At 41.8% G+C, this 9,898-nt stretch overlaps 2 protein-coding genes across 2 annotated transcripts in view; both read right to left on the minus strand.

The window, feature by feature from the left end:
* eef1a1l2 (eukaryotic translation elongation factor 1 alpha 1, like 2) overlaps window positions 1-2,858 on the minus strand; it is a 7,693-nt gene extending 4,835 nt beyond the window's left edge. The window contains exons 1-3 of the mRNA XM_008422892.1: window positions 2,755-2,858; window positions 1,421-1,576; window positions 1-161 (exon numbers count right to left, since the gene is read on the minus strand). Of these exons, the coding sequence (XP_008421114.1) occupies window positions 1-161; window positions 1,421-1,564 (305 nt within the window). The 5' untranslated portion in view covers window positions 1,565-1,576; window positions 2,755-2,858. The remainder of the gene's footprint in view (window positions 162-1,420; window positions 1,577-2,754) is intronic.
* A 147-nt stretch (window positions 2,859-3,005) lies between these two features.
* On the minus strand, window positions 3,006-6,812 carry LOC103472994 (elongation factor 1-alpha). Its single transcript, XM_008422891.1, has 8 exons — window positions 6,704-6,812; window positions 5,783-5,937; window positions 4,813-4,992; window positions 4,441-4,737; window positions 4,209-4,359; window positions 3,865-4,121; window positions 3,553-3,787; window positions 3,006-3,458 (listed from the first exon to the last, which is right to left on the minus strand). Exons 2-8 carry the CDS (start codon window positions 5,924-5,926, stop codon window positions 3,337-3,339), a joined length of 1,386 nt encoding a protein of 461 aa, XP_008421113.1. The 5' UTR covers window positions 5,927-5,937; window positions 6,704-6,812; the 3' UTR covers window positions 3,006-3,336.
* Between the last annotated feature and the right edge of the window lie 3,086 nt (window positions 6,813-9,898).

Below are 9,898 nucleotides of genomic sequence, written 5' to 3' on the forward strand. Positions count from 1 at the left end.
ATGTTCTTGATGAAGTCCCTGTGTCCAGGAGCATCAATGATGGTCACGTAGTACTTGCCGGTCTCAAACTTCCACAGAGCGATGTCGATGGTGATGCCGCGCTCACGCTCGGCCTTCAGTTTGTCCAACACCCAGGCGTACTTGAAGGAGCCTTTTCCCATCTGAGAACAGAACATCCCTTTAATGCAGCGTTTCTCAAACTTTAACCCATTTAACAATGAGAACGGTGATGCTGTTTTGTAAATCAGACGTTTTGAGTTATTTAAAGATTCTGAAAGTATGGATTGTTCTCAAACACCTGGCAATCAACAAACAAAGCAGTTATTTACTGCAAGTGCTGTGTGCATTAGCATTTCTGGGCTCTTAAAAACAGAGAAACATAATAAAAGAAAAATGGACTTGAGTTGTTTTGGCAGAAAGGAAAATCCTCTCCTGCAACGTAAAATATCAAAATAATCCACCCATTTCTATCAACTGTTTTTATCTAACTATCTAACATTTCATATTACTTAAGCCAAAAGTACTTTGTAGTAAAAATACTCCAAGAAGTAAAGATTTTTCCAAAACCTAATGTAAGTAACAGGTCAGCTCCCACCCCTAAAAACTTTAAGTCTCATTTTGAAGTTTAATGCGTTAAATCTTGGGCGCATTTTCATGACGGGCCGTTGTAGATAGACAAAAAAAGGGAATAATACATTTTTGTTCTATAAACGCTCTGATGGTTCAAAAAAAAAAAAAAAACAGTCTGAAAAGTCAAGCATTTACTGGAAAAACTCAGAAATTTTGAGAATAATCTCAGAATTTTTATTTTTTAAACTTTGAAACAAAAAAGTGTGAAAAGTTGAAAATTTGTTAGAAAAAACTTKTTTTTTTTTTTTTTTATTAATCTCAGAAAAATTGGAAATTTCAGTTTTAAAAGTCAAAAATTTTCAGCTCTTGGAAAATAAATCTGCTTTTGAATCTCTGAAATTTCCATGTTTTGTCTAAAAACATTTACTGTGTTCATTCTAGCACATTTCTGACTTTTGGAGCTCAGAAACCACCTTTTTTAAAACTAAAAACAATCAGAGATGAATATCAAAATTTCTGGGGTTTTTTCCCCCTAGCAAATTTCTGACATTTTGAGCTCAGAAATGTGCTTGTTTTTTCTAAAAAAAGAGCTTTTAGTGGAAATTTACTGCTCCCTTTTCTTTTCTTACCCACAGTGGCCCTAAAACGTCATCACATATATTTATTTGCAAGTGAACAAAATGCATTTTTCTAATATTAAACGTTCTTGTGAGAATTTAACTTTATATATTTAGCCCATCTTAGTTGCAGTACACATTTCAGACACTAGATGGCAGCCTCCACCACAGAAGGTTGCTCCGCCACAGTGATAAGAATCCGAACAGAACCGAGTGCTGCTGCTGGAACCGACCTCGGCCGCCTCCTTCTCGAACTTCTCGATGGTTCTCTTGTCGATGCCGCCGCATTTGTAGATGAGGTGGCCGGTGGTGGTGGACTTGCCGGAGTCGACGTGGCCGATGACCACGATGTTGATGTGGATCTTTTCCTTTCCCATTTTACTCACCGGCTGCAAATGAACGAGGAGCAGCTTTAACATTTTTCAGACTTTTAAGTTCAAATTTTCCCTAAAAGCAGCGGCCATTTAATAATTCATTCAAAATTAAAACTATTTCAATGACCAGTTACTCATTTTTCAAAGAGTTTTACAAACTTAAAAGGGTTTTGCAGCTGAGCAACATGTATTACGTCATAGAGGACTTTTCTGTAATAAATATTAGCTTTATTAAGACAACTAAAGCAGGCCGTTTTAACATAAATCGCCCTTACCACGCTTATCTTTGAAATTGGTGTATGATTAGACTTTTTCTCTATATATTTTTGATTGGAAAAATACCTGTTTGAAATATCTTATTCTGTCTAGAATAAATTGCAGATTTACAGTCCAAGATATCCACAACATGTCAGGTAAATGTCTACAAAAGGCTTCAAATCTCTTTTATTCTGGCTAGTCATTTCAAAGATATGACACCATAATTCAAGGCCTTTTTTAGATATATAAACTCTTTCAAGTTACACTGCTGGTATTTGTCAAAATGTAAATTTTGAAAACCATTTTAAGCTTTATTTCAGACATCTTGAACATTGTGACTTGTCAGAATGATATTACTGTATTAAGTATTTTGACTGGAAAAAAATAGTGTAGCATTTTGAAATGTGAAGGGCTTTTGAGAAGGTCCCATTTTCAGCTTGGGAATAGTTTTAGTTTCTATGCTTGACAGCCATTGTGAACTGAAAATTACCGTTCAGGACAGTCAAAACAAGTTATGTGAAATGCATTTATCCAGTTGGAACCAATTTTATGTTAAAACGTCATGCCATAACCAGCCATTCTAGGGGGGGAAACGTGCTCGTTCCCGACACCGGAAAGTGACGCACCACGTGCTGTATTAGCGCCGGTCTCCGGCCTCCATGTTGCGCACAGCCCGCCGCCATGTTGTGTAATGTGAACGCGCGCCATTAGGCGTGTTCATGAACATAAAGACATTTCTCCCCTTCAGTCTACATTAAAAACTGATTCAGTCTTTTCTATGCTGATGGAAGAGCTTTAAATTCCCAGAACGAATCAAGTTTTCCTCCAAAACGAAGCACCTCCTAAACCATCCTGTCAAAGTTGATTTAAACTCCCACTTAACTTTAAGCCTCATTTTCACTCCAGCATGCAGTTAAAAACAGACTTTCACCAACCTTAGCCCAGCAACCAAAAGGTCCGAGTTAAAGAAGAGACAAAAAAAGGACCGAACCCGACCAGAGTTGAGCTTTTATACTGAACATGGAGGGAGGGCTGCGCTGCTTCTTGGTTGGTTCCTTCTCCCAAACCAAGGGGTGCCATTGGCTGGAAAGATGACGCGTCTCAGTGGACAGCATGGTCAGGAACAGCTGCACCCCACTTCAGACTTGACCATCCACCCCCAGCTAAAGGATGCCAGACAAGCCAATTGCAATTTTTTCAGAAACATTTATTTATTAGTTACCAGCAGCTTTCTTTCCAATTAATTTGTGGCATTTTTTAACATTGAGATACAGTTCTAAACCATTTCCAACTCAAACTGAACTGAGAAGAGGCACTGTCTTTTGACGTGGGTGACAATGCCAGAGTTCTTTTTTCCTGCGGAAACTTTTACGATGGGTTTTAATCAGCATAAGCCAGTCCTTGAGTAGAGAGCTGTGCCTCGGAGAAGATGACCCAGGGTGGTACGAGGAGATGGGGGAGGGGGCGGCCCGCAGCTGCCGGCACACGTCTTGTTGTTTGATGTCCTGCACGACCATTCATTTCTTCTTCTGGGCCTTCTCTGCAGCCTTGGTTGTCTTTCCGGAGACTTCCTTGGTGTCAACGGCCTTGATGACGCCGACAGCCACAGTCTGCCTCATGTCACGCACGGCGAAACGACCTGGAACGCAGGTTAGGTTGTGTTAGACAATACTGCAATATACCAATACTACATTAGCTGTAGAACCGGACAGAAGTCAGAGGCAGGCTCTTACCAAGGGGAGGGTAGTTGGAGAAGGGCTCCACCACCATGGGCTTCTGGGGGATCAGCTTGACGATGGCGGCGTCACCAGATTTGACGAACTTGGGGTTGTCCTCAAGCTTCTTGCCGGAACGACGGTCGATCTTCTCAATCAGCTCCTTGAACTTGCAGGCAATGTGAGCGGTGTGGCAGTCCAGAACGGGGGCATAACCCTCGTTGATCTGACCTGGGTGGTTCAGGATGATGACCTGTGGACGAGTCCAGAGTTAGAAACCTACAACACCAAAACAGAGTCTTGTTTATGCATCAGATGAGTAGCACCAACCTGAGCATTGAAGCTATCGGCGGCCTTGGGTGGGTCGTTCTTGCTGTCTCCAGCGACGTATCCACGACGGATTTCCTTGACGGAGACGTTCTTGACATTGAAGCCAACATTGTCACCGGGCACGGCTTCAGTTAGAGACTCGTGGTGCATCTCCACGGATTTCACCTCAGTGGTCAGGTTAGGGGGGGCGAAAGTGACAACCATGCCGGGCTTCAGGACACCAGTCTCAACACGACCGACTGGGACAGTTCCAATGCCTGGGATGAAGGGGGGAAGGACATTTAGACCATCGAATGCAGTGAAGTTCAAATTATGCAAAACAAACTTCGTTTAGGGATTCTTACCGCCAATCTTGTAGACGTCCTGCAGGGGCAGACGAAGGGGCTTGTCTGTGGGACGGGAAGGTGGCAGGATGGCATCCAAGGCGTCCAGGAGAGTGACTCCGTTGGCATTGCCTTCCTTGCGCTCAACCTTCCATCCTTTGAACCAGTTCATCTACAATCACCGACACAAAAGAGTTAGTTTTCTTCTTCAGTAACCCCCAAACAACATTCCCATTTGGTTCCGAGGTCTCACCTTGGTGCTGGCCTCCAGCATGTTGTCTCCGTGCCATCCAGAGATGGGGACGAAGGCAACAGCGGCAGGGTTGTAGCCGATCTTCTTGATGTAGGTGCTCACTTCCTTTTGGATTTCCTCAAAACGGGCTTGGCTGTAAGGGGGCTCAGTGGAGTCCATCTTGTTGACACCAACAATGAGCTGCTTCACACCCAGGGTGAAGGCCAGCAGGGCGTGCTCACGGGTCTGCCCGTTCTTGGAGATACCAGCCTCAAACTCACCAACACCAGCAGCAACGATCAGGACGGCGCAGTCAGCCTGGAAATTTGAGAGTCACTTTAGATTCAAACATTCCAAAATTAAACAAGTCAATCTAATATTGTGGGTTCTTACCTGGGAGGTACCAGTGATCATGTTCTTGATGAAGTCCCTGTGTCCAGGAGCATCAATGATGGTCACGTAGTACTTGCCGGTCTCAAACTTCCACAGAGCGATGTCGATGGTGATACCACGCTCACGCTCGGCCTTCAGTTTATCCAACACCCAGGCGTACTTGAAGGAGCCTTTTCCCATCTTACAAAAAAAGAAAAGTTGTGGTTTAACTTCAATTTTTGAGTAAATATTTGTCAGGGAAATTAAAATGCATTTAAAGGATTTAAGAAAACTTAATCCTTTAAAATACAGGTAAATTACTCGACCCATTATGGCATCAATAAGTTATGCGAAGTGTTATTTTTGCCTTGTTTAAATATTTAGGCTATATAAATAAAAACTATCTGAGCTGAATGGTAGCAGACAACTTTTCTAAATTCATCTCCAGGTAATCATTCAATTTGTATACAGTTGACATCTTGTAAATGTTTATGCAAGAGTACTTAACCATACATATACATTTTACTTTAGCTTCATTATTTTTAAGCTCTATTGGTACAGTATTAATTGATTCTGAACTATTTAAATACATTTTTAAACACTTGATAAATTAAAAATTTAAAGGTCATTCAGCTCATCTAACTGAAACCGTTTCACTGTTTATGCATGTAGGTTTTTAAAGAAGGGTTCTGAACTTCCACTAAAAATGCGTTTTTAAATGTTAAATTTGAACTGGAGCACTTTTGTATTTATAAATTCTAAGTTTCAGATCCATAATCTCCAGTTTCCGTTAAATGGTCTGCGGCCTACTCTGGATAAAATGCACAGTCACCACTAGCAGTTGCCGCCGGGAGGCCCCACCCCGCGTGCGCGCACACAGCTACATCTACACCCCTCGTGCCGGGCAGTTGGGCATGCCGACGCCGCCATCTTGGACGTGTCTAAGACGTCCTTAAAAGTTGGATTAAAATAAAATAAAAGCCTCTCTCACCTCAGCGGCTTCCTTCTCGAACTTCTCGATGGTTCTCTTGTCGATTCCTCCGCATTTGTAGATCAGGTGGCCGGTGGAGGTGGACTTGCCGGAGTCGACATGGCCAATGACCACGATGTTGATGTGGAGCTTTTCCTTTCCCATTGTCTTAGTTTCTGTTTAAAAGAAGCAAAAACCACATTAGCCATTTTAGCTTAAAGCGTTTAATACGGAAGCTAAGAGCTAAATGAGCCAACAGAGGCGTCGGTCGAAGCAAAACAGGCTTAAGCCGGTTTTAATCGGTCATTACTCAAGCGTATGTACTGTTATTAAAGTCTTTAAATCGGGTCAACATGAGAAATTTCGCGTTCAAAGCCCGCATTTCTACATTACGTTGATATTTTTCTTTAGCTGACTGCTTTGCTAAAAGGCGGAGGCTGCTAGGCCGCAGCGGGCCCCAGGCCAGCCTGAGACACGTGTTACTGCCTGGGCCACGTCGGATAAAGTTACAAAGACCTCCAAATATCCAGAGTCCATCCTGGTCCAGACACCCACACCTGTTCCTGGGAAACCCGTCCAGTTGTTCCCTGGAGGAGAGCGACCAGATGCCAACGAAGCATCCTCGGATGTGGGGTTTTCTCTGCCTCCTTTGTTCATTTTCTCTACATACTCTCCATTTTTAGCGCATTTTCTAATCCTAAACTATTGAACTCCACAAAAACAAAAATCCTTCCTCTCACATTTAACGCGGTTAAACATTTTCCATACGTTTAACATCCAATTTAAGTGAAAAACTTAACGGGTTACATAACAGTAAACGTAAAGTTCCGATATACTTAAGTTAGGAATAAACCGAAGACGTTTTCTCATTAGCGGGTAAAACACTGCATCGAGGCCTGCGCCGTGATTTCTGGTAAATGAATGAATCAGAGCTTAACTCACCGGTGTTTCTGGGTTTTCACGGCCAAAGCTGCTGCCCCTTAGCCAGGTAACAGAAAGAGGAAGACTGGAGTCGGACTGGGAGGTTTTATACTGCAGGGAGGCGGCCTGGAGGTTCCGTCATCCTCCCTCCGCGCAAAACTCCGCAAATCACGCGCATTCCTGTAAAAAACGTCACCACGCCAGCCGGATGCAGACTAAAACACGCATGGCGGTGTTTCCTCAGCTGGCATAGGAGTTCACACACAAAACAACACATCCACTTTACTCCTGACACGTAAAGATGAAAGTATGCGGTTAAAATATATCCACGCTTTCAGTATAAACAATATAAGCAGCATTTTTTTTATCTATATATTTTTAAATATCTACTAAAAAAAACAAAAAGCTGTAATCAATTTTTAGAAAATGACTAATAACAACCCATATAACTGTCAAATACTGATATGTCAATTTTGCTTGAAAATAGAACATGTTTTATATAAAGTTACACAAAGACGAAAAATGCATGTTTTTTCTTTTTAAAAAAGCATAAAAGTATTGATTTGTGTTTTGGAGGAAGCCCAAAGCTAATGGGGCAATATTTTATAAATTAAGTACAGAAAACATTTGTTTATTAAGTTTATTTTAAAAATAAATTTGTTGTTTTTTTTGTCCTGCAGGGACTCAGAACTGTTGGGAATAATTATCATCATGAGTCAGATATAAAAGTTGACTTGCTTTAAGTGCAACATTTCATATTTAACAGCTTTCAGACTGATTTACACCACACATCCCCCACTGGTATCACCGGGAGGAATGATTGAACCATCAGATTAATTCAGAGGACAGAGATTTGCATTCAAACAGTCTGAGAGGGAACAGAGTGTAAAAAGTGTTATTGTTCTTCAGTAAGAGCCAGCAGATGCATATTCAAGGTCTGATTGAATTAAAAGTGACTCTGCAGGAGGGAAGCTGGGCTGAAACCTGGACTGAACTCATCAGCATGCAAACCAGTTTAACTCTATCACTGCTGCTTTCAGCCCATTGAAGATCAAGTCCAGACAGGCTGCACTTGGGTGCACCAAACCTGTCAGGCTGGAAAGCTGAAAGGAAACGTAAGGAGTGACACCGCTAATCATGAGAACAAAACATTTCCGCCACGTTGAGCAACAGTCTTTTAAAATATAAAAATGCAGCCTGGCCTGATTCAGCAGGTTCTCCTGCTCTGTTCGCAGCAAACTAAAATAAACCTCCTGAACAAAACAGTCCAGCACCCAGAGGGCCAGGAAGGGGTTTCAGGCGGTAGCAGGAGCATCCAACAGTCATTCAGAACAATCTTTGTTCTAACTTTACAGGGTTTTCAGGTTGAAATGTTGTTTTTTACCATTATTGAACTTTGAATACTTGAAACTCATCTTAAAATCAGAATCAGGAAATGTTTCAGATATTCAAACATGTTTTAACATTAACCTGAGTAAAAACAAAAAAGCAGTTTTATTTACAGATGAAAGTTTTCTACGCAAAGAAAGGAATCCTCCACCTCCTGTTAACCGAACACAATAAAAATATTCTTTATTGTCCCATAGGGAGGAAATTCAGGTGTAGCTGTAAAGTAAATTACCTTGAGAAACAATGAGACTTAGTTAAATATATATAAACAGGCTTTAAATGCTGAAAAATGATCAAATGTTAAAGCCATACATGTCATGGATGAGATACAGAGTTACATTCACCGTCCAGCGCTCGGCGTCACTGAGCTCACCTTCTGGATGGAACCAGGTGAGGCAAAGACTGGAGAGTTTAGCTTTTAGCTGCAGCATGTGCATGTAAGCAGATAAACAATACCGTACAGTACAGTAAGTGCAACATTTTGACATAAAATTGGTGAAATTACTGTAAATAATGTAACCTGATGCAAAAGAATCAGGTTTCATGTCAGGATAGTTGTCAAAAATGTGTCCTCAGTTCAACGCTGGTAAAACGTTGTTAAAGGGTTAATAGAGGAGTCAAGTTGTGACGACTTCCTGAAGGCGGAGCTCCAGAAAAAGCAGGAGCTTCTTAAAGAGACAAGCGCGCAATTTCAAGGCGTCAAGTCAAAAAAAAATTTAAGTTATATTTGATCATAGGCGGTCCTATGATGGGGTCTCATGCCTCCCCTCTCAATATGCTGCCCTGGGTGGTTGCCCATGTTGCACATAGCAACTGAAGGTAACATCGATATTTGATTATGCTATAAATGTGTGCCTGGAAAGCACATAATCCTGCCCCTTTAAGGTTGAAAAATTACATCATCAGAAATACAAAGTTGTCAGAAGGAAAATGTCAGAAGTTTGTACCAAACTCTGACTGACACCAATAAAAGCCTGTTGAGGCCCAGCAGGGTGGAGCAGGAATCTGGGAGGGTCAGAGTGGAAACACAGCAGCACTTGACCCGGTTTCCCAGCAGAGCGGAGGAACGTTTTATCAGCTACCATGCAAAGGTCTCCCAGCCTTTGCTCCCATGATACACATGATTCACGCTCTGCTGAGGTCACGTTGGGTCACTGATCAGACCTGAACAGGTGTGAGCAGCATGCTTTATGCAAAAATCATAATTATAAATCAGTAATTATGATGGTCAAATTCTAAAAAATAGTTTAATTTTAAGACAAAAAAGTTTTTATTTTTCACATCAGGTCAAAGTTTTAGACAAATATCTAGATTACAACACTGACAACTGACATTAGATGGATTTTACTGTCTTTTGAGCTTTAAACTACCTTTAAATGTAGGTTTAGTCTCATTTGAAGACATTATAAACTCACCTGTTTATTCTGTCATGAACATAAGAAATTAAACAAATTATTTTCTGTCAATAATTGGTGATAAATTGTTCTCTCAGGGTTCTCCCCCCCCCCCAACCCCCACAGCTCAAAACCATCTCTACAGAAGGAATGTATGGATGTTGAGTATTTCCTCTGATTCCTGCCTGATTCTCTCCAGGTGAGGCGTGACCCCGGTGTGATGGCGGCTTCCCATCATGCCAACCTGCAGCCGTGAAAACTCTGCTGCTGTGAAGGAGGAGAACGCCGAGCGATCAGAGCAGAGACACGGAGGCGTTACGGTGTGAAAAGACGCAGCGGCACATCGGGGATGAGTCATGTTGGACGGTCGTCATGGTAACAGGGAGCTGGATTATCAGACTCATCCATTTTCATTTCAGGCTGCACAGCAAAG

This window comes from Poecilia reticulata, linkage group LG11 (genome assembly GCF_000633615.1).
Source record: "Poecilia reticulata strain Guanapo linkage group LG11, Guppy_female_1.0+MT, whole genome shotgun sequence".
In the NCBI taxonomy this organism is placed as follows: domain Eukaryota; kingdom Metazoa; phylum Chordata; class Actinopteri; order Cyprinodontiformes; family Poeciliidae; genus Poecilia; species Poecilia reticulata.

Excerpts from the sequence above, each read along its gene's own strand:
- LOC103472994 (XM_008422891.1), bottom strand. The coding sequence starts at position 5,926 with ATGGGAAAGGAAAAGCTCCACATCAACATCGTGGTCATTGGCCATGTC. Across the intron at positions 4,738-4,812 it reads TGATCACTGGTACCTCCCAG|GCTGACTGCGCCGTCCTGAT; the intron begins GTAAGAACCCAC and ends TCAAATTTCCAG. Across the intron at positions 4,360-4,440 it reads TGCTGGAGGCCAGCACCAAG|ATGAACTGGTTCAAAGGATG; the intron begins GTGAGACCTCGG and ends CGGTGATTGTAG.